The sequence below is a fragment of the Protopterus annectens genome, chromosome 3.part1, assembly GCF_019279795.1.
Source record: "Protopterus annectens isolate FY-2018-M chromosome 3.part1, PAN1.0, whole genome shotgun sequence".
Classification (NCBI taxonomy): Eukaryota; Metazoa; Chordata; order Ceratodontiformes; family Protopteridae; genus Protopterus; species Protopterus annectens.
The window spans coordinates 84,026,797-84,052,393 of record NC_056732.1 but is presented as its reverse complement, the minus strand read 5'-3'; the positions used below and the strand labels follow the sequence as shown (position 1 = coordinate 84,052,393).

The window sequence follows — 25,597 nt, the reverse complement described above, 5'->3', positions numbered from 1 at the left end:
ATCCTTGGTCACTGGGTCTACTCTTGGGGGTCTATTGTCAACCTGGAAATTTTCTGGTTTGTCATCTTTCCAAGGGATGCTTTTATGCATTTCTTGGCAATGGGTTTTACACCGTGGGTCTGTTACCAGTTACTTGTTTGTCTTAGGGCTTCGTGGGGGTTATTTGTGTCTTAGGGAGAGTTTATCACTGCACCTAGTTTGCATTCATCTTCAAACTCGGTCAGACTAGAGACCCTTGATGTTCACCTTGACCTCAGAAAAATACATGCCAAAAAGGAGCAGACGCTGCACTGAGCCATTAGGGACTCTGCTAGTGACCATCCTGTTTATGGAGGTAAAGTCTTCTATCCTAACGTCTTGGGTCTTATCTGTGAGTTTGTCAACAATGCCTATTTTGGGTATCATGTCAGAACCTTTGCCCAGGTCATTGTAGGCAGTATGAACTGTATTAAGGCCCATCCTCTGATAGAGCGGGGGGGGTGGGGTGGGGTGGCAGGCCCATTCTCTGATAGAGCAGGTGGGGAGGATGGCAGGCACAGCCTCTGATAGAGTAGGGGAAAGGATTTGCTTTGGTGAACTTCTCAAAGAAGTCCTTTAGGTTGAGTAGACATGACCTGCACTTGACAAAACCAGACTGGGGTGGATTAAGCTAATGAAGGTTTCCTATGTCATTATTTATTATTTTTATGATACTTATTTCATGGCCTTGCATATTAGACTAGACAGACTTATGGATCTGTTGTTATCCAGGTCTGTAGATGTTGTTCAAAGAATCACTCAGCTGTATAAGGATGTACAGAGGGATGACAATTGCAGTTCACTTGGCACAAAGCATTAATGGGAGCTATGGTTAAATAGTGATTCTAGTTATTCTGATAAGTCATGTTTTATGCTACTAAGGAGGCATCCTTGGATATGATCAAGACCATTGTTCCATATGTACAGGGTAATCCTTTGTACTTACCCATCCTTAATTAGGCAGATGGCCACCCAGACTAATTTAAATCAATAAGTCCATTAACCTTCCTGTCATTTTCCAGTAAGTTAAAGTAAATGGGAGTATCTCTTATGCTGACTAGATATTCTCAGGTTAATGAAATCCTACTTCTGTAAACCAAAGCAATTCAGAAAAGATAAGCAGCTCTTTATTTCTTTTATATGAAAAAAACAAGTTTGTATTAAAAATCTCTAGACTGACTGGCAAGCTGGGTTACTGATTTCATCAAATTTCTGTTATGCAAAGTATAGCATGCAGCTTCCTTTACTCCAAAACACTCATCATTATGAGCCTTAACTACTTTTAAGGCCTTTTCTGTTAATGTTTAATTGATAATTTTTGCACAGCTGCATCTTGATCTTCTCCACTTGCTGTAAGTGATGTCCTGGAAATGCTGTTCTTTCTGGCTACTATACTGTAGGAAACTCTCTGGTAACCTCCCAAAATGTCATGTCTGGGACTCAGAGGCCGAAGAACATAGCATAGACGGGTTGAGTTTAGACATGAAAGGTATGTACTTGACATAACAAGTGATCCACATGAGCTGATGCCATCTGCATCAACAAGCCATCCAAACTTCCCCAATTGAGGGGAGTCCTGGAGGAAGTGTATTATATGTATGAGCTGACCTGAGCCAGTTGCTAAGTCACTGAGATTGAGGAGAATGGAATCTGATCATCTATATCTAATGTTATGCTAAGTATAGCATTTCTCACTGAAGCATCATTATGCTATTCGTCTCTCTGTCATTTGATCTCTTGTCAAACAGAGGTGTTCCACTAAAATTGCCATCTGACTACAGGTAGTTTTGTGATGTTTTAACACTGCTTGTTATCCAGCAGGTCATACTTAGCAAATGTTCAGCTACAATGGGATGTTAATATTTATCTCATGGTGTATATGCCTAGCGATGGTGCTTTTTGCCTTGCACTGCCAGTGCTTAAGATGCACACATTGAGTGCACAATCTGATCAGATCTCATGTCATCCATACAGCTAGAACATGTTCAACATTACTTAAATTCTATTTCATATCAAAAAGCTTCACAAATGATTCCTAAGCAAATAAAATTCATTCTTATCAATAGGGATTATTCAATTCAACTTATATTTGATTTAATTATGGGCAAGTATTACATTTAATTTAAAACTAAACTTGCTAAAGGTGGCAATTTTCTGAAATTGTGTGCTATAGCTTTTAACTACTTCACAAACGAATGCTACTGAGGCATGCTACTCTAAAACATTGGCTGATAGACACACAAAAACCTCATTATAGATGAGCAATTGCTGTTTTGGATGTTATTTTTGATTAAAAAATAAAACAAGCTTTACCACAACTGCATTTTTTTTTCTGTTTCCACAGGAGTTATTATTATCTGCCATATCACAGTAAGAAGCCGTGTATTTATGTGAAGAGTAAGTGGGAGGACCATACCTTCAGAATTTACCATTCTAACATCTTGGATAACATTGCTGAAAGACTCGTAAGTTTATTTACTAGCAGAAGAACTAGTAGTATGTTGGGCTGAATTAATGTATGAAAATGTATCTGTGTTCATCCTTAAATAATTTTATAATCATGCTCAGGTTTTGAAGGTGATATGCACAGTATGGCCAGCATTCAGAAAGCTTACCTCCAGCAGTAAGTCCTTTTTAACTGCTAGTGTCACCCTTGTCTCATTCTTAGACAGTCCTACTGCAGTACTTACATTCAAAAGGTGCAGCACTGCAGTTGGCTATCTCTCGGGCCTACCACAAAGGCAAATAAGACAACCTGTGGTGTACCATACGGTAATCATCTTTGTGTTATGCCCCTGGATGCCTGTGGTACATGTTTTATACAGCTGAGTGATTCTTTGAACTGTTCAGCTGTTTAATCCTAACCATCAGCCTTGGAAATTAACTCAACCAAAAGCTCCCATTTATGCATTCCTTTCAATGGTTGAGATTGCACTAGAGGTAAATGCCAATGCTGAGGAACATAGCATGGAGGTATTGTTGGGAGTGGTTGCTAGTGTGTGCATGTGTATGACTGCATGTGTGAGTTTATGCCGTGGTATGAGCGGCCTCCAGTGAGTGTGAGTTTTGTGTGTGTGTGTGTGTCTGTGTCTCCTTTGGTGTTCGCAGCATGGGGGGAATAGGGGAAAGGTAGGATAGGAGGTTGTGTGTGTGTGTGTGTGTGTGTGTGTGTGTGTGTGTGTGTGTGTGTGTGTGTGTGTGTGTGTGTGTGTGCGTGTGTTTGTGTGCCTGTGTGTGTCTATGTGCTTGTATGTATGGGTAAAAAGGTGAGTCTCAAACCAAAATATTACTGACAACTGTGCAGTAAAGTTACAAAAAATACAACTTTTTCCCACAAAAAAGGAACACCTCTGTAGAAAGTACCAGCAATACTGTATCACCACACACTGCTACTTTTATTTTATAAAACATTCTACAGATAAAAACACAATCTACAACTGGTTCATTTGGTGAGTGTGGCCATGAGTGAGATTGGGTCGGGGGTGTTCAATGTACAGTGAGTGAGTGTGTGTGTTTTTTAATATTTGTGCATGTGTGCTAGACTGTATGTATGTCTGTGCATGTGTGCATGTATATGTCGGTGTGGAAGGGTTGTCATACTTAAACTCCCTTCATCTTATGAGCATATACTGCAATATGGGGGGGGGTGATCACTAGACAAAACATATATCTAACCCTATATCACTTTGAATATTAATATAACAACATGGTTTGCAGCAAAAAAAGCTGTATAAGTGGAACAGTAGACACCAGGGACAGTTTTTTTTAACCTTAAATCGCTTGAAAAGTTAATAAAACTCATGTTTTGCAGCATGAAGCATATTGGGGAAAATAGTATGAAACTCTAATGTCTGACATTACTGACTGACTGCAATGTGATGCATGGGAGTTTTGCACAACACTTCCAGACAAAGCTGTAGTGAGAACACTAGAGAACACCGGAAGTCTTCATAAATCTTACTCTAATCCACTTAAAGAGTTAATAGAGCAACAGGCCTAGCATAACAATGCATTTTCTAAACAATAAGAACAAAACTCTTAACGAGTATTACTGACTGTCTAATCATTTGTGTTTTATGATCAACAGGTAAAAAGACAAGTCTATATCTGGGATGTTCTGTAAACTCAGGGACAAGTACGAGATATGGCAGTGTGCCTTTGTATGTGTGACTATGTGTCTGTGTGTGAATTTGGATGTGTGTATGTGTGGGGGGCATTAATGGGGTGAGGGGTGCTTGTGCTAACAAAAGGCATTTTATCCTAGCAGTAATTAACTCATTAACAGATATGTGGTGGGAATGTCACACCTCTAGCAGTCTAAACACCTCTTGCATTCCAGAGCTTTTTTTGAAAAATAAATTTAAAAAGCATAAGTTAAACAAATTTAAATATTTTGTGAACAATAAAAGCTATTAAAACTGTACAAATAGTAATGTTATCAGTAATAAATAATTTTTATAATGATAACAGTGCATTCATAGTCTTTTCCAGAAATACTGTAACATATCATAATGCACAAAAAACAAAAATTGTATTTTTTGAACTTTCACAAACAAATGTTCATAGCTTGAAAACTATACAACCCAGACATATGTTGTCAGAACATTTTTGCTAGCCAGATGAAAAGCTTTCACACGAGAACCAGACATTTCTGTGTAATTGCATATTTATTGAGATATTAACAGAAATATGAAAGCATTATATTTAATTACATAATTAGCAATACAGATAATGTTGGATATCTCACAACATAAGCAACTTCCAGTGCAATTATTAAAGGCAGTTTTCAATTACATGTAAGGTTTCTCCTAATGTCATTTTACAGTTTGTAAGTCACTTGATTTTTAAAATATTAAGTATATATGGAAATATTGCTTATTTTCCTAATTATTAACAAACAACTAGCAATGTTTCTAGAACGGTGTGATATAAGCCAGCATTTTCAATGAATTGTTTTCTGTCCCACTTTGGTGTTTCATGCCATATATCGCAATAACATGCAGGTCTCTCTGTTATGAAAATATGAACATAAATATGGCAATTTATATAATAAGTGGCAAACAACAATTCATTTATCCACTGCAGGGCATTGTAGACTAACAATCTTACTGTCATTTTGTTAATAACTCCACACCTTTTCTAATACTGCATATTATTAGCTGGTAGGTCACTTAGTTAAATAAGCCACACCAAAAAAGTTTGGGACATCATAAGAGAAATGGGCATAAACTGGAAGTATGCTAAAAGGGCATTTTAAGCTTAAGTGACTTAACATAAGGGTAGCAGAAAAGGGCCCGTTACAGTTGTGGTAATCATCTAGCAGTTCACAGACATGCAATTTAGCTCATATTGAGGACTTTCCTCATTGTGGCTAATGTGTCTCTGAATCCCTGGTTTGCATGACAGCTCTACCAAGGCCTGTTTTTGTTCTGCATAACCACTCAGTATCAAGCCTGTTTTCTGAATCCTGCCCAATATGTTCCCTAGGTGATACTGAACAAAAATACTTCCAAGTTTTCTGTTACATAAAGGCAATCTGTGCTGCAGCAATTTAGATGAAATAGTTTCATAGGTTCATAGGTTCATACTAGGCTATCTGCCCTAGGGCATTTATAAGCCTAGCCAGAGTATGTTTGGCTTTCGCCACCCATTTTAAATTAATTTTGCTATGCCCTTTTTCGAGGTTAGTATACTGTGCCTCTGTCTAACAGTGACACAGAAGTGATACCCGGGGTAAACCTACGATCTCCCATCCACTCACCAAGATTCCTGTTGAAGAGAGTCAATGAGTAACTCTGCCTAACCTGGACTGGGATTTTATTCCAGAGTGAAGGGAGCCTCTGGGTTATGAATCTGTCCCTCCAGCATGTCCTATTTATTTCAGTGCTGAGGTTCAAGTCTCTCGAGCGCGTAGCTCAATGGGATTTGGATTTTCTGAGGTGCAGCATGTCCATTAATTCCGGGTTGGACATGGCTTTATACGTCAGGCACAGATCGCCTCTGAGCAGGCGGTATGCCATGGAGTAGAGCTGGAGTTTCTTTAACCGGGCAGCATATGGCATCTGTTTGAGCCCTTTGATCCTCTTGGTGAGATACTTTTGGGGTCTTTCCAGTTGCTGCAGGTGTCTGGTAAGGTACATCCCAAAAGGGGCATTGTACTCAATTATGGGCCTGATGAGGGATGAGTAAAGAGGCACAATGACCTCCCCTGATCTAGATGTGAATCCCTTCATGATTAGGTGGGCTATATAAAATGTTTTTCTAACCACTTTGGCCACGTGGTTATCAAATGAGAGATTGCTATCAGCTTGGGTCCCCAGGTCCCTAATTACGTCTTCTGTACTTAATGGATTACCACTTATGTGGTAATTTGTGGGCACTTTGTTTTTGCCAAAGGGGATGACTATACACTTTTTGGCGTTTAGCTTGAGGCCATGGCTCTGGCACCAGTTGTCTGTTTCTATGAGGCCCTTTTGAAGGATGCTTGTGTTGGCTGGAGAGTCGATTATGGTGCCCAGTTTGCAGTCATCTGCAAACTTGGTCAGCCACAGTCCTTCCGTGTTGGCCTGTACCTCCGAGAAATATATACCGTACAAGAGAGGTCCCAGGACTGAGCCTTGTGGGACGCCACTTGTAACTGGTTTGGAGTCTGACATGGCTCCAGCAATTCTAACCATGTGGGTTCTGTCCTTGAGCCAGTTTGCAACCCATCTAGTGACATAGGGGTTTATATTTAAGCTGGTGAGCTTATCTATAATGCCCGAGTGGGGTATTGTATCAAAGGCTTTTGCGAGGTCCAGGTAGGCTGTGTGGACCACCTTCCCCTCGTCAATGGCCTTGGTGACTGTTTCAAAGAAATCAACCAGGTTTAAGAGGCAGTATCTGCCCTTAACAAAGCCGAACTGGGTAGGATCCAGTGTCTGTAGGCCCCAATATCTTTATTTATGAGGTCCATGATGATCCTTTCCATAGCTTTGCAGACCAAGCTAGTCAGGCTTATGGGGCAATAGTTTCCAGGATCCGTTGAGGCACCACCTTTGTGGAGAGGGACCACTGTTGCTGTACGCCACTCTTTGGGTACATATCCTGTAGTAAGGCTGAGATTGAACAGTAGTTTTATGTTTGGGTTTAGCTCTTCTTGGAGTTCATGTAGGATGCAGCCTGGGACACCATCTGGTCCCATTGATGCTGTGTTTTTTGCTTTGGAGAGGGCAGCTCTTACCTGAGCATCTGAGATGTCAGGGGGGCAGCACTCTGCTGGGATAGATATTTCCCTTTTGGTGGGGAGGGGGGGGGGTTTGTGCTGAACCTGTCAGCTAGGATGTTGGCAATGTCTGTGGGTTCGGTGTATTTTTTGTCATTTTGGACTAATTCTGAGCATATCTGGGAATTCCCACCCAGGTTTCTAACATAACTAAAGAAAGCCTTGTGATTATCCTTAGTGTCCTGTGCAATTTTTCTCTCAAAGCTGGCCTTAGATGATTTTATGAGTTCCCGTAGTTTTTTGCTAATACTGATCAGAGATGCCTTCCCTTTTTGGGATTTTGCTCTATCATGTAGTAGCTTCCTCCTTCTATTGTATAGTTTGTTTATGGCTGGGGTCTACCAGATAGGACGTCTGCCTTTGGAGGATTGGGTCTTGGTTTTATATGGGGTTGCATGATCCATGCATTCCTGAAGGTGTTCATAGAATGTGTTTATAAAGGATTCGGCGGTCTGGGCCGTATTGTCCACAGGCCCGGGGGCTTTGAAGGATTCCACCTTGGTTTTGAGGAGTGTGAAATTTGCTTTAGAGAAGGTTTTCACTGTGGTTTTCAGGGCAGGGGGTGGAGTCGGGATGTGAATATCCAGTGAGATTAGTTTATGGTCTGATCTTACCAGTGAGGGATACACTTCTGGTCTGGAGCATAGAGTCCCCATGTTGGTGATGATCAGGTCCAGTATATTTTCCCCTCTTGTGGGAGTGGTAACAAGTTGTTCCATAGCATTTAAGTTTATAAATTCTAGGAACCTTTGGGCTAGGGTGTTGGAGCTAGAGTAATGCTCCCATTCTATGTTTGGGTAGTTGAAGTCACCCAATATAATGGTGTTTGGAGAGACCTTCATATTTTCCAGTGTTCACAGTAAGACCGAGTGGGGTTCCTGGGTTTGGGAGGGTGGTCTGTAGGAGGCTATAAACTGGAAGGCAGTTTTACCCACTGTTAGTTGCACATGGATAGTCTCTGATGCTTCGTGCTGTACCACCAACCTGGAGGTGTGGGTATCTTTGACGAATATTGATACTCCCCCTCCTTTTGTGATTCAGTCCAAGTTTTGGGGCTGAAAAGCATAGTATGAGGTATAACCTGGTAGTGCTGGGGTGCTCTCGGGAGCCTTGAACCAGGTTTCTGTTACTGCACAGATATCGATGTTCTCCATGCTAAGGAGAGTTTTGAGTGTGTGCATCTTGAGGTTTAGACTTCTGGTGTTGGGTAGCATTACTTTTAGTTTCTTATCCCTTGTGATACCTATAGAGGTGGGTTTGTCTTTTGAGCCTTGCCTACAAAAGGCACTATGGGGGTAGCAAGAGCCTTTGCCAATATCCGAAAGCCCAGGGGTGACAGGTGCAAGCCTTCCCTAGCGAAGCATCGTGGCTTGTCGAGCATGTCATCCCAGGCTGACAGGCATTGGATCCCCCTTGAATGACACCAATACTTAAGCCACTTGTTGAAATTGATCATCTTGTCTTCATATTGTGGCATCATTCTTGGTGAGGGTAAGATGCTACTCAAGGTCAGGGTCATACCGGCCTGGGCTACATGCTCAGAGAGCTCCTCTATGTCTCTTTTCATGTAGTCCAGGGAGGTACGTCTCAGGTCATTCACACCAGCATGTACAATGACTGAGTCATATTTGTACTTGCCTTGGAGTGACCTGAGTGCTTGTGTTATGTGGCGGATCCTAGCGCCCGACAGGCAGCTCACCGTGACCTTCTCCTTTTTTCAGCCTGGTGAGCGGGACGTCAGTGTGCCTGATGATAGAGTCTCCTATTACAAGTGTATCAGGTGTGTTGTTTAGCCTTAAGGGCTGTGACTGTTCGGCACACTGGCTTTGTGAGCTATGTGTTGCACATGTTTTGTTTTGGGTTAGCTGTTGCTTGGGTGTCTGCTTTGGAGGTCTCTGCTGCTTATGCATATTTTTATTTAGAGCCTCCTAGTATGTTTTTGTGTGTTTATGTGTTTGGTTTGCTGTCGTGGTAGGTCTATGTGAGACTGGAATTGTAGTGAGTGCAGTTTCCTTCTCCTCCTGACTGGTTTCGCCAGTACTGAGTTGACAGAGCTTAGCCTCCAGAATGGCTATATGGTTGCATCTCTCACATGTGTTGGAATTTGTTGGGAGGAGGAGAGGATTGTCTGTGTACATGAGGCAGTTGTAACATTGCCTCAAGATTCCCACATTCACCAGCTGGACCGGAGAGGAGATTGACAACTAACCTTTGGACATGCTAGAATAGTATTGTGAATTCCTTTATAAGTGAAAAAAAGGGCCAATGGGAAACGAGGTACTCAAGGAGAGATTGTGAGGGTGTAGTGCTTTTAATATTTTAGTGATGACTTATATAATTGCTATAGTGAGCAAGTGCCAGGTAACTTAAATGCAATGCGTTACAGGTAACTTAAATGCAAAAACGACAAACAGTAACTTTCTTCAAGTGAAACAAGGAAATAAGTACAGTAAGCAATGCAGATATCACTAGGGATCCACAGAAGCGCTGAAAAGCCGCATTTTAGGTGGAATTAGCGTTTCAGGGAAATAACAAGCAAACAAACAATAAGCATACAAATAAAGCTAGATTCAGCAGGCCTGGATCTAGTCTATGCCACAGCAAACAAGGTGTACCAATTTCAGTAAGAAACAGTTCAAATATGCAGGCGCTATAAGCCTTTAACCAGAAATTCCCAGCTCAGAAGGGCAGAGTCCAGCCTCTCCTCCCACAAGAGTGCAGACCACGAACCTTCTTAATGTAAAATAACTGGCCTGAAGCCCAAGAGCTTAAACCAGAACTAATACACTTTTAGAATAACAGACACTGAGCCCTCAATCAGCAGTTCACAACTTAGAAGGATGTAAGCTACCTGTCCAGCCACCACAGTGCAGGCCACAAACCTTCCTAATGTAAAACAACTGGTCTGAAGCCCAAGTGTTTAATCCAAAAGACTTAGAATGATAACTACACTTTAATCAATTTACTACCAAGCAAAAATAAATACAATTGAATACTTTAAAGAATGCCTGGATTAGTGCTCAGGTTATACAAACAAAGCTAGATTCAGCAGGCCTGGATCTAGTCTATGCTACAGCAAACAAGGTGTACCAATTTCAGTAAGAAACAGTTCAAATATGCAGGCACTATAAGGCTTTAACCAGAAATTCCCAGCTCAGAAGGGCAGAGTCCAGCCTCTCCTCTCACAAGAGTGCAGACCACAAACCTTCTTAATGTAAAACAACTGGCCTGAAGCCCAAGTGCTTAAACCAGAATTAATACACTTTTAGAATAAAAGACACTGAGCCCTCAATCAGCAGTTCCCAACTTAGAAGGATGTAAGCTACCTGTCCTGCCACCACAGTGCAGGCCACAAACCTTCCTAATGTAAAACAACTGGTCTGAAGCCCAAGTGCTTAATCCAAAAGACTTAGAATGATAGCTACACTTTAATCAGGTTACTACCAAGCAGTAATAAATACAATTGAATACTTTAAAGAATGCCTGGATTAGTGCTCAAGTTATACAAACAAAGCTATATTCAGCAGGCCTGGATCTAGTCTATGCTACAGCAAACAAGGTGTACCAATTTCAGTAAGAAGCAGTTTAAATATGCAGGCACTATAAGCCTTTAACCAGAAATTCCCAGCTAGAAGGGCAGAGTCCAGCCTCTCCTCCCACAAGAGTGCAGACCACAAACCCTTTTAATGTAAAATAACTGGCCTGAAGCCCAAGTGCTTAAAACAGAATTAATACACTTTTAGAATAACAGACACTGAGCCCTCAATCAGCAGTTTCCAACTTAGAAGGATGTAAGCTACCTGTCCTGCTACTACAGTGCAGACCACAAACCTTCCTAATGTAAAACAACTGGTCTGAAGCCCAAGTGCTTAAACTAAAAGGCTTAGAATGAGTTACACCAAGCAGTAATAAATACAATTGAGTACTTTTAAGATGACGCAAAAGCAAAATAAAGTAGGAAGAAACACAAATACAGTAAAAGCAGATAATTTTTTTTTTTTGAGTGAGCAAATGAGATGGGCCCAGGAGTTACAGGACAGAAACAAGTGCAAATGCAGGCCTTCAAATCAGAAAGTTGAGAGAGATGGAAGACCATCTGTTTATATTCAAAAGTCAGAACTTGGCAAATGTAACTATATGACATCTTACAATGAGGCAGTCACACAGAGACTGCATTTATGTCACTTTATCTGTTTTGATAAACAACGGATACTTGATGAGAAAAGTTACACAATAAACCAAATGTTGAATTCAACTCGTATCACTCATTATTCCATGCAATACGAGGAAGATTTGTGCATTCTGATAGTTAATTGACACATTATGTCAGATATTTTCTACAGTTTTATATTTCATGCCACCTGATTTTCTTCTATTTACAAAACATATTGCTAGTCATTTAGAAATTTGCAATTGCTAGACTTTTTCTGTATCATAATGAACCCTTTTCTGTTTACATAAAGGCATTTCTTAAAATGACTACACTTTTAACATAATATATTAAAAAAACGTTCCTGGTTCTATTTTAGTAGATTTTTTAGTTTATATAGGGACATATTTATCAAATTGTCTGTTACAGCAATGAAAGAATTAACATAATATGGACTGTGAGGATACCTTTGTATTCATGAGTAGATTCAAATCAATTGCTGAGTCTCGGGATTAAATTTTAACTATTACTTCATTTTGTTTGATTGTGCATATGCTACATGTACAGTTCATTTGCTCTAAATAATGTTAAAATGTTTGTGTGTGTGTGTGTGTGTGTGTGTGTGTGTGTGTGTGTGTGTGTGTGTGTGTGTGTGTGTGTGTGTGTGTGTGTGTGTGTGTGTGTGTGTGTGTGAAAGTAGGAAGGCTTCTGATATTTTTGATGCTGTGAGGAAGTAAACTCCTCAAAAAAATTCATGGCAGAATAGTATAATTTCTAAACAGGGAGTCATCACAAGAAATACCACTCTAGTTTTACAAGATGCTGTTCTACTCATCTTAGACATCTAGAGTGGGTGAACAATTCTATGAACTGATGAGGTAAAGTGGTGGTTTTAGGGTGAATGAATTTGAATCTCTGACTTCACAGATATTTAAGTGTATGTTCAAATTATGTCCAGTTATAGCACAGAATCTTTTCACAATTCACAATACTGTATATTCACTCCAGTTTTGTCAGGGTTTATTTTTGTATAGAAACTATACTCAAAGATAAATCTAAGAATAAGAGTGAAGTTGTTAACTGTACACAGGGGTAAGAAGAGGAGGAGATGATTTGACTACCCTATAGAATCCCACAACAGTTGATTGTACTTTTGTTTGACTGATAAGTTTCTTTGTTCATGATTCCAAGATGGCGGTCATTTGAGTAGCACCCTCTCCACAAAGCTCTGTTACAAATTCAGTAAAATACTGTAATAGCCAGCAAACCAGGTTATAAAAACCTCCTGCAGAAGAGCAGAGTGTACATTGACATTGGATTTATCTTATTTATCACTACAATCCTCAAATACAACATTTACACATAAATTTATCCTTTACCAGGTAGTAGAATGAGTTTCCATGTGGAGATTAGAGGCCTGGAGGCTTCAGCACCTCAGCAACAGACAGCGGCTACACGAGCAAAACTTAAGCAAGACCAAAGTATTAAAATGGCTAAGGAAATAGAAGGCATGGATACTCAAACCTCTAAAGCAAAACTGTCAGCTATAGCATCCCCTGAAAAAGAAGTTACAACCAAAAGACAGAAAACTGCTAAAGTGCGATAAGAACAGATAAAAGAACGTACTAAGCAAAAGGCCGAGAACACCCTACACATGGAAGACCTGAAAAACACCCTTTTGCCTTTACAAACTGCTGTCCAAGCCCTCTCAGAGCAACTAAATACTTTCGGTGGTACAATTAAGCAAATAGCTGAGAGACTGGACCTAGTGGAGGATAGATCCAAATCAGATGAGATGGAAATTGCTCATTTAAAATCCGAGCTTAAAACCAAAGACAAAGCTTTAACCAACATGGAAGTGAAAATCCTGGATCTAGAGGCAAGAAGCAGGTGGAACAACCTTATCATTAGAGGTTTGCCAGAAAAATATGAGCAAAACCAGTTGCTTTCTACTCTTAAACAAATTTTCAACTCACTACTACAGCCATGTGACTCACCGACTGACTGCATACTTGAGAGGGCACACTGAGCACTGTACAAAAATCAAGACACTACATCACCAAGATCCATCTACGTAAAGCTCCTAAACTACCAAGATGTGCAAGCCATCCTTTCTGCCTGCAAAAAACAAAAACACTTGATGTAGAACACTTACAAAATCTCTATTTCCCAAGATTTCCCCCAAGAAATTAAGGAAAAACGCCGCAAACTTTCTCCATACTGCTCAGATCTCATCAAGCGCGATATCAAGTTTCAGATGCGTTTCCCCAACAGGCTGTCCTTTTATCATAATGAAACCAAATTCATCATGTCTTCACCCAAGGAAGTTTATCCTATTTTCCTTAAATGTTTTGGGAAATCTCCAGATGCATGAAGACAAGGTTTTCATCTAATTCTCCTTACCAGAGTTAGTTTTAAGTATTCCGGTCCCAAATAACTGACCTTAGTCCAGTTGAGTTTCTTCCTTTTCATAGTAATTGACATTTTCATTTAAATTAGAATCTGCATCTAAATTCTGGTTCCCAGGAACAAAGGTGCCACGCAATGGTACACCGGGGGACTCATAAGTTGTAACATCACCCGGTTCCACTAGACCATTAGGAGAAAAATTTGAAGCAACTTCCTACTGGCCTGCCAGCTTAAGATTCACCGGAGGAGCTCTCTTCAAATGCCTGTCTCATGTAATGGGCATGTCCTGCCTGATCTATGGTGGTAAAGTGTTCATAAAAGAAATCTGTTCACTAGGCTAATCCTTGGGAAACTCAGAGGTGAGGCTCTCTTTTGTCTCTCAAAACTGACTTACTGATGCTTTATCATCCTTGCACCTCCTTAATTTAAAGCATCCTAGCCAATTCATCACTTCGATAAATATTCTATCTGACAGTATTATTGCTTCAAAGTTAGTATTAAAGTACTGGTGAATGGCTTACTAGCTTTTTAAAACTTGTTATATATCGTACTGAGTGCGGTGTACCAGTCTTCTTTACAAAGGTTGCTCGACTGTCCTGATATCTGCACATTAAGTGAGAAGTAAAACATTTCTGTAAAGGGGTATTTTGTCTAATTTCATGGTGTGGCATCTCAGAGTCGTAATTAAGTAGGGAGAGTGTGTGGATGCAGCCTTTTACATCAGAACTGCCAGGGGCATGGTCCTGTGAAAATACTAGTTGAAGTCTGCAAAACGACATTTATTTAGCTTAATTCTGGTTGCTTAGATTCTGATAAAGACTCGCTCAGTGCAATGTCATGAGTCCCACACATATTTATGTTGATATAAAGTGCTTTCACTCTTTATAATGGAAACTCAAGTATGCAGGAATGAATGAGCAGCTTGGCTTGCAAACTCAGTTGTCCGGGAATTTTCAGAGGATGGAACACTCAGAGAAAACTTAATGACCTATTCGTTCTTATGCCTCTGGTTTATGGAGTGAATCTCCCTAGAGCTTTTTGCAGCTGCTGACAAGTAGTTTAGTGAAAAAAGAATGTAAATGATTTGGGACGCCAACAGAATACTGAGATGCTGAGAAATGTGATAGCAGTCTACCAAGGCATCTCAAGCTGGTATATCTTTTATAGTGAATTTATCTAGAGAATGCTTGCTTGTTTGTTTTTTTTGTTTTTTTTTTCCTTTCTCTTTTAGGATGAAATAGTGTTAACTGCTTTAATGGGGAAAACATGGCTGTGTTAACGGACTGTATTGGTTAGTGTGAATACAGATTATAGAGGGCTATGTAAAATATCACAAAATCACTTGACCAATACTTGTCTCACACTTTAGTGAAGCCCGATAGAAGGGCAAAGTTGGCTGGACAGCGCTTCCAGTACAGTTAGACCTTTTTATGTGCATGAGAAGACTGTGATTGCATGAGCCCTCATAGGGGGACACACTATTTTTATAGTTATTTGATGTACTATACATTTGGTTGATGGGGGAGACTGGACCTTGGCTCTGGCAATACTTTATGATTCACTGTGATATTGGTCTTTCCACAATTTTTTGTTGAATATGGTGGTGGGAACTTTGAATTGTGTCTTTTGGGTCTGACTTCACTTGTGGAGGCTTCTTATTGTGTTCTGCACCTTTGTGTGTTTTGCTCTGAAATTTTTTTTTAAACCTATAGAGCTAACCTGTACATATCTTATAGTGCTCTATATAAGCTCGGTTGCTATTCTCTTTTGAATTGCTTAAATCATCTGACTACATATGTATATAGCTACTTATACTCAGCTACCTGTAGGTTCTAAATGGTGATGCATGACTTGAGAAGCACTGACACTGTCTGCTTTATATGGCCCTCTTACACTAACAGCTCAAGCAACATTATATGGGTTACATGTCTGTTGAAAGACTATTAGTTAATACCTGGAAGTTACCAGACTGTTGTGATGACTATAGCCGGTTAGATGGCTAATCACAGACCCTGACAAATATATAGGGATCGGCCCCCCCGCTTGAATAAGACATGCTACATACTTACCACAAACCTCATTGAACGGACTAGTTAATAACACTTAGCAGTAGTTCCTCATTGGTCAATCCTTATTCAGTATGTCCCTACTCTAGATCAGAAGCAGATTCCACTACATTTAAGGTGTGGAGTTGTTAAAAAAAAATCTTAAATTTCAAGACAGACAACTTGCCTTAGTACTGTACTTGCTCTGCTGTGGTTACATATCGAGAGGATTATACTTAGTCTTTTATACTTTGTACAAGACTGGTAAATTTAATGACCATGAACAAGGACTAATGATATGATCTAAGAAGGTTAAACTATGTTGTGCACTTATGTGTATAAATACTGCCTACTCCACTATATTATACTATATTATATAAAATGCCAAACTACTATACCTAGATTGTTACCTTTTCAAGCATACCCTTCATAATTGGCAATAACCTTTAGCCAAGAGCTGAGTGGATATGCTAAGAAGGGTACCTGATGACGACATCTGGAATTGTCTTAATGATGTACATAGTATGTAAATATGGTTATTTTATTGTTATTAACTTCCTAACATTTTCAATGACATTTTTAATTTATTTTCCTTCCCTTTTCTCTCTCTCAAAATCAGGGTATAAGTGGATAGGCACAGGGATAAGTTTGAGAGAGTTCACTGCTGCATTTTCATTTGACTTTACATACATACCTAACTTGAGCATAATTTGTGAGCCACATAATTATTTTCCCCCTCCTTATCTATCCTATAACCATCATCAGCTTAATCAGAGCCACTCAAAATTATAGATAAAGTGTGGAAAATAATCTCCTGGAATGTTAGAGGGCTCCAGGGCAAAAGTAAAAGAAATTTCCTAATGCACCTCCTTCTAAAATCAGAAGCAGACATCTCCTATATTCAAGAATCGCATATGGTAGACAAAGATTGGATAAATTAGAAGAATAGAAAGTGGATAAAAGACATTTATTTCAGCAGGAAACAGCTCTAACTCTAAAGGGGTGACAATTATTATTAAAAATTCATTTAAACCCATTATTATTGACAAAGGTACAGATCAGGAGGGTAGATGGTGTTACTTCACGTGCCAAACCCCAGCGCTTACCAAACCAATATTGTTCTTAAACCTTTATGGACCATGTTCAGGACAACAGCAATTCATATTGAAAATTTATAACATTCTATTAAATTTCCCAAATCACTACTTTATTCTGGGGGGGGGGGGGTGGAATGCAGTAATTGACCCTAGCATTGACATGCTCTAACAATGCCAAACTGTACAATTCATAAACCTCCCTTGCCTTGCTGGATCTAATCGCAGACTTTGGACTAGTTGACCCTATATCCTTTGGAGACGACTCTTGGAACAGCAATAATCACACATATTTCATACCATACATTTTGGTCACGCATAGACTTCTTTCTAATATCAAAAATACTAACAAATTGGCAATTAAAATATGTAGGTGAACTAAGGTTTTTTTCAGATCACTCTAAGATCACTCTGCTGATAAACCTTGCACAAAACTCACCTTTACTTCATAATGGTTGCAATTGGTCTCTTAATAACAATATTTTGCTCAACCCAACAGTAAAGGAGGAGATAGCAGCAGCCCTATTGGAGTTCACCAACGATCCTCGAAACTCAAGTATCCCATATGACATCCAATGGGCAGTGTGTAAAGCTGCACTTAGAGGAATATTTATTCAAAAATCCACAACATACTTTTAAAAAAAAGGAAAGAAAAGGAAAACCATCTATTGTCTGAAATTAGAGAACTAGATGAGAAACTTCAAGCAAACCATTCTTTGGTAATAGAAAATGAGATGATAGATAAGCAAAGGGAATTATTCAATCTACATTAATCCAACTACTCCCTACAAGAACTAAGGTTTATCACTAAATATTCTGAATGGATACAAACTCCCTCTAAGGCAGTAGCTAGACTAATTGACAACAAACAGGCCTCACCCAGGATAGCCCTGATAAATCACCAAGGTACACTTTATAAAACAGACTCCCAAATCATCAACTTATTCCATCAAATATACTCAGGAATCTATGCTAGCTACAAACACCAAACCGCAACCTCAGAGATAAATGATTATCTCAATATCACATTTCCAAAGTTAAATGAAGAACAGAAAGGAATCTTACCTGCCCCATTGAGTCAACTAGAAATAGTAAAAGCCATCGGAAACCTCAAGTCAGGGAAAGCTCCAGGCCCTGATGGATACTCCCCTGACTTCTATAAAACCTTTAAAGATACACTAGCACTCATTTTACTCAAGCTATTTAATAGTGTGTCTACTAATGGAATATTGGACCTTTATATCAATCACTCCAAGACCGTTCTAATCCCCAAAAATAACTTGGATAAATCAAACCTCAATAATTACAGGCCAATCTCTCTAATGAATATTAATATAAAAATGTTATCATCCGTATACGCTGAAAGGCTTAAAAAAGTAATCCCTTCCCTTATATCTAAAGAGCAAGCAGGTTTCATGTCAAACAGATACACCTGGGATAACACTTTAACTATGGAAACCATGATCAACCTTACCAAGAAAGACAAAAATCCAAGATATGCCATGATTCTGGATGCATATTAAGCATTTGATCAGGTTAACTGGAACTTTCTGTTCACACCACTATCCCATTATGACATACCCCTCGAGTTCATTAATATTATCAAAACTCTATATAACAGTTCCTATACGTGCTTATTTATCAATAAAAAATTTTCGCAACCAATAAAAATCTCAAATGGAAGCAGACAAGGGTGTCCCCTCTCCCCCATTCTCTTTAATTTATACTTAGAACCGTTCTTCTTATCCCTATTACAAAAAACGCACCACTCAATTCCCAAAATATTAGATAACAGAATAAGTCTGACCGCATTTGCAGATGACCTGAACCTATATTTTGAACACCCCTTATCAGACACCAAGAAGTTAATCACCACATTGAATTCATTTGCAGATATATCAAACTATAAAGTCAATCAAGACAAATCCTGTATTTTCCCGATTAACCCCACAGCTCATAGAGAAAACCTCTTTCCAGATTCTCCCTTCCATATGGTATACTCCTTTAAATATCTAGGGATTTGCTCTGACCACTCTTTGCCTTCTGTATTACACTCCACCTTAAAAATATGGACAACACTATCCCAAGACATATCCAGATGACAACAGATGAAACTTCCTATGCTATCTAAAACCTCCATTATTAAAATGAACGTCCTCCCTAAAATTCTTTATCACTTTCATGCATCTCTTTCCTTCATCCCCAATCTACTCTTTTCTAAAATCCACAAAGCCTTTGCGAAATTCATCTGGTACCCAAAATCAGTAAGGGTGTCGTATCAAAGACTTACACTTCCAAAAGATTGGGGAGGACTTGGTATGCCAGACTCACAACTTTATTATAGAATCTTACACACTAATAGACTAATTAAAATTGCTGATTACAGGCCTAACAACCAAATATGGACCTCCTTTTGGATTAAGATGTGGTTTAATCACGCTTTAAACAATGATTTTAACCCCCAAGCTCTCCCCTTCATAGGCACAGTAGTCCTTAAGAAATTAAAGCTGCATCATATCCTAAAGGAAAACATCAAATCCTTTCACAAATTATTTAAATCCTTGAAATTAGAAAAATCTCTTATGTTATTCCAGCCTATCCATCTAAACCCTAATCTCAAATTGAATAGGAATATGATTAATTTGATTGATTATACTCTAATCAAAGAATTCAAACTATGGGATATCCATAAATATAGAGATTCATCTCTCACAAAATTACGGGAAGTTCTAAACTTATCTAAAAAATACATTATAATTATGTGACAAATAAGGGAACTTATTGCCTCTCTGCCTTATGATCTCAGTATAAGTGGATCAGATTTCAACCAGGTCTCTAAATTAGTGGAAATTCTAGCCAGTAACAAGAGCATGTTATCCCTCACCTATAAACTTATAAGTACAATGTTATACCAAGATAAACTGGTATTCACGGACAACTGGAATCAGCATGGATTGAATCTATCAAAAGAACAGAAATTATCTGTCATTAAATCCAGTCTTTCTTTCTCTCCTTTTAAGAAACTCACTTATACATAATTTATGATTACCAACAACCTATACTTCACACCAGTCCACTTAAATAAATTTAATCTGAATATCTTGACTGCATGCCCCTGCTGCTCCTACCCCCGGGCTGACATCCTACATATAATATGGCTTTGTAGATACTCCCACAGTATTTGGTGTTCTCTCAAGGTGAGACTTGACAAAATAGGATATCACAAATCAACCCTTTCATGGGAGATGGCAGTATTACATATCACAAATATTAGTACATCAAAATTAAAATCTCACATCCTAATAACCCTCTGTCTACTAGTCAAATTCTACATTACCAAACATTGGCTAGATCATACTAAGATGTCATGAAGTGGTTTCAGGAACATGGCGGTTAAATATATTACTTCGCAAAAACTTTTAATAACAAGTCCGCAGAAACGCATTTATTTTCAGATGTTCTAGAATACCTTATTTGAACTTTTATCTGGTAATTAGCATCCTCTTGAACTGAAATGATCCAAAATGAAAGGCCTTTCCTATATTTGCGTCTTTAACTCTTCCCTTCCCCTTTCTCATTGCCCATCTGATGTGTGGCTCAGATTACGTTTTAATCTTTTCTTCTGCTCGATTCTTTAGATGGTAAATAAAGGTAATACTTTGAGTTCAGTTGTAGTATGTACCTGGTTACATATGTGTTTCGCACTTATTGTAGTTTGGGGATATATCCCTAAGCAGCACTATTGTATGTATTGTATATAATTAATATTTATCTAGTCTCCTTTATCTGAATGTTCATTGTTAATCTACAATTGTTTGTGATGTATATGTAATGAAAATTCAATTTTCTATTTGAAAAAAAAAGTTTCTTTGTTCATCAAAGTAGAAATCCTGGTTTGATATTATCCCAGAGTATTACATTTTAAAGTGTAAGGTATATACTCAATATTATTCAGCTTAATTGATAACAAGGAAAAGTAGGCACTCAGTTGTGATTATTACAAAACAGGTTTACATTGCATATTACCTTTAACAGAAGATGGACTTGGTCATTTTTTAGACATTGTCCTCCTAATTTAATACAGCCTCAGGCTGTAGCCCCCCCCCCCCCACGGCTCCCTACCTGTTATCCCTGATGTAACCATTGACCAGATGGGACCTCTGACTCCTTGGGAAAGTGACTTCACAGTGATTCACTACAAGGCCAGTGAGCTAGGGATCCAAATGGGAGTAGTGAGCATGGCTAACGAATGTCATCATTTTTGTAGCAGCCAGTCACTTATTCAAGTGTGGGATTGACTACTGCTGTGACATCAAGACATCAACACCACCTTCTCCATTACCCTGAATTATCCTGCAAGACTCTTGGGCTCCATGAGATGTCAAAAGACACAGGCTTCCTCTTTCCCTATCTATGGGACAAATGAGCATTGGCTGACTCATCCAATCCCCCATCCAAACAAATGCTTTAGCCATATCATGGTAAGCTACACAGGCAAATAAACCTTCACTTAGGGTGGCATCTGCAGTCTTTAGGAAAGTTAAAAGGTTAAGAATCAAAATCTACCTATGACAAAAAAGGGTCATGGAAAAGGAGGTTTCTTGTGTTTGGCTGTGCAAGTTCCATGGTTATTCTTTCAATCAATTTGCATAGTATGCTAGTGAAGCTGATTTTTGTGTATTTAATGGGTCTGTGAAATACATAAATACATGCACACAAATATTTCAAGTACAGGCATTAATGCCCTTCTAGTTTGCCAATATACCAAAACACTTGTTCCCATAATAAGTGTCCAGGCTGTTCTTAAGAATATCTAAACTAGTACTTTTTCATTAATGTAATTTGATAGTGTGTCCCATACATCAGCTGCTCTTTTAGAGAATGGATTAGTACACTTCTCATTCCTGTAGAACATTCTACATAGGTTGTCTGATGATTCTTTAGTACTTTTTGATAACCCCAAACATTTCCAGATATAGTTCTCTAAATGACAAATGTCATATACTTAGTTTGTGATGCATTTATCAGCATATTATTCTCATGTGCCCAAATGGTCAACTTAATCAAGTTCTTTTGCAGACATGCTTTATCTGTAACACATGAAATCAGTTTACCCAACTTCAGGTCATCTACATATAGACTGTGGAACACCTCAGATGAAAATGTTAGGTCTAAAAGCTACAATCTAAACAAGTAAGGGCCTAGGACAGAGCCCTGTGGAACACCACGACTGTAACCAAAATTTTCACCTGACCAATTGCTGTATGATACTTACCATGTCCTATTTGTAAGCCATGCAGCTATCTTATCAAGAGTACATAAATCATAAATACCTAGCTGTTCTAATTTATTGATCAGTATTTTGTGTATGACCATGTTAAATGCTGAAGTTAAATCTATATAAATTACATGAAAGTAGACCTAAGGCTCTGTATGACTCTATGTTTGTCCTACTCTTCTTTCCCTTAAAGACAGGTTTAATAAGCACATTTTTTCATTCTTGATCTTGTCTCACACTATGCTTAATTTATTTCTCCAGCTTGTTTATTTCAGTTTTCAAAGTTGTAGTTTGACCTGTCTTGCATTTCTTATATATTTTGTCTTTCAGCTTAATCAGGTATCTTGCTCTTATGGAAATATATCTCCCTGATATTCTATGCCTAGATCCTGATGTTAAATATTGTTTTTGATTTTTTTGATTTCAAACAATTTCTCTTTTAAAACTTTCTACATTCCATCTACAGTTTTTCCACTGAACACATTACTCCAGTTAGTTTCACATGGTGACTGTTTTGCTTCCATATAATCTGTAATTAACCTTATGTGCATTGATATAGATTTCAGTTTGGCAGAATTATCCAGCAACAAATTAACCTTTATAACTTTACGATCACTGCACATCAACTATGGTAAAACTTGACTTGAAGTAACAGTAATTCTTTAGGAACATAAACAATGTCTAGTATGTTCTGTGACCTGGTAGTGTTTTTTACAGTCTGAAGCAATATCTGTTTTTAAGCATACGTTTTGAATAATTTCCTTACTAATGTTGTTGAATCAATAATATCCCAATCTGTTTACTGTATATTTAAGTCCCCAGCTAATATTATTCTTCCCTCCAATGTTTCATGCAAGAAATGTATGAATTCCTCTAGGTCATCAGCACTTGGCTTTGGTGGCCTGTATACTCCAACAATTGTTATATGTTCCAGGGTTGTCTTTATTATCACATTTACACAGTCTATAGTATTGGTGTTATCACTGAACGTGTAATAATCGCATATCTCATAGCTATCTTTAACCACCTGATTTTTGTTAGAATGTCTGTTACAGTAAAAGCATTTATATCCTGACAGAACTGGTTTCCAGTCATTGTGCTTTAACCATGTTTCACAAATAATAACATCAATCTTGTAGAAATGTAGCAAAATTTCCAATAAAAAAACTTAATTATTAATGCTCCTAGTATTAACAACTTCCAGATATGCATCAAATGTTGCTATCTGCTAAATTTTTGACCTGGCAAAAGTCCTGCTTAGTATTTGTAAAATATTGCAAAACATCTGCTGCAAAAATTCTTTCCAGATCTTGACAAATGCATACCATCCTGTCTGAACATGCATGCCCAAAACTAGGCTTGGATGCTCTACACATTTCCATTTATTAGAATGAGACATTTTTTTTCCATATAGGTATTTACAGAAAAATCTTTTCATTCACAGTGACCTGACTATCCTTTTTATATGTGATTTGAGAAAAATACACCCTAACACCAGTACAAGCTACGCTATCTATGAGGGCTGTCAGTTCCCTACTAACATTCAAAGAGTCCTTGTGGATGAGATCATTTGTACTGACATGAAAACAGATCCATAGTTCCTTTCATTAAGTCATTCCAAGGCTTGTCTCACATATTCTATTTTGGTTCCTGACAACACTGTTGAATGTTCATTATCTTGTCTACAAATGTAAGTGTTAGTTCCTCTAATAATTGAATGTCCAGTGACAAGATCATCCTTTCTGATTAGATCTGAAGAATCTTCAATGTCTAATTCAGTAATATCTGTTCTATCAATTGTAACAAAGAAATGATCCTCATTACCATTAGTCTTATTGATCCCACTGTTTTCATTGCGTATTACATTTGCAAGCATGCAATTCTCATCCAGCTGGCTTTGTACACCCACAGCTTGAGCCATGTATTCAACATCTGTCTTTCTTTTCTTTTTTCTTACAGTAATGTTCTTCAGTCCTTACACAATCAATTTTGATTTTTTTCCTTTTCATCTGTCCCTTTCCTCTTTTTTTTTACCTTTGACCCCTTATGTACTCCAACTACAATAAACTATTTCCAGATGTCAGTCATATGGACAGCTTTTATTGCTCCATTAAGAATTTGCTTAAAGGCTGCACTAGTCTTTTATGACTGCAAAAATTATGACTCCTAATATTTCATTTAGGTACATGGAAATGATGTTTCTGGTCTTACTTGGGACAGAAGTGACCATTGTGAATGTAAATTCTTGTGTGATCATCATACCTCTCAACCTCTTAGTACAAGAAATCTGGGCAAAGCCAAAAATGATGGAGGAATAAAGGCCCAACAATAGGGACAGATTTTTAAATGGTGTTCATATAAACTTAGTTGCTAGAATAGCAAGTTTTGCATTATTATGCATTTTTGTAAGGATAGGAAGTCTGAAATTTAAATGTCTGTCATTATTTAGTATCAATTAATGACTTCAACCTTCAGTGATTTGCCAGAAAACCATAAATTTTATGAGGAACTGACCAAAAATATGAGACAAGAGTCTGGACATTTTGTGATAAACTGTGCAGTTGAGAGCAATGGAGATCATGCTGAAAGGAGGAAGAATAGATGGAATTCATCATTGCCTATAATTTATTTCAGATTCGTGTGCTGGTATGTTAGCTATATACATCTGTTGGCACAGTTATTGTGACATTTTATTCCAGAGCACTAGATTCTTGTTCCTCCTCCCCATATCCCATGTGTAATTGCAAAAAGTCCTATCATTGTTAATTGTCATGTTGGTAAGCTTTATCTCAAATGAACCTGTGATTCTTTTTATTTATTTATTTTTAGTTTTTTTTGGGGGGGGGTGTAGTTGATCTTAACCTTGTTGTACTGAATTGGGTAAAAACTGAAGGTCTAGTATACTCTTGTTTTGTTTAATAATTTGATGATTTTGTAGCTCTGCCATTCAGGTTTATTGCACACATATCTAGTATATGGGGTGTCTGTGATAAATCTATGAATACAGTTGTTTAAGATCCAAGGAGATTGTTCAGGACACTATAGTTGCCACTTGAAAAATCCTTAAAGATTTTATCATCTTTAGTAGGTTACAATACTTTCCATTTAAAAAATCAGTTTTTACCATCTTTTTTGAGACTGCTTTTTATGACGCCTAGTAGTTTTTTGTGCCTGATTAGTGGCTGAGGTATAGTTTTTTTTTTTCAATCAAACAAGAGTCGATTTAGGTTACTGAGTAAAAAGGTTTATTTTTCATTATGGGACATTTATAAGTTTATCATTGATTAAATTTCCTAGTATCCCTACCATACATACATTGGATGAATGTGTTATAAGAGC

At 38.2% G+C, this 25,597-nt stretch overlaps 1 protein-coding gene across 2 annotated transcripts in view; it reads left to right on the top strand.

The window, feature by feature from the left end:
- The window catches only part of LOC122798011 (fer-1-like protein 6), a 1,810,759-nt gene that overhangs the window by 720,104 nt on the left and 1,065,058 nt on the right, over positions 1-25,597 (top strand). For both annotated transcript variants that reach the window (XM_044066595.1, XM_044066597.1), the window contains exon 14: positions 2,363-2,483. In XM_044066595.1, the coding sequence (XP_043922530.1) occupies positions 2,363-2,483 (121 nt within the window). The remainder of the gene's footprint in view (positions 1-2,362; positions 2,484-25,597) is intronic.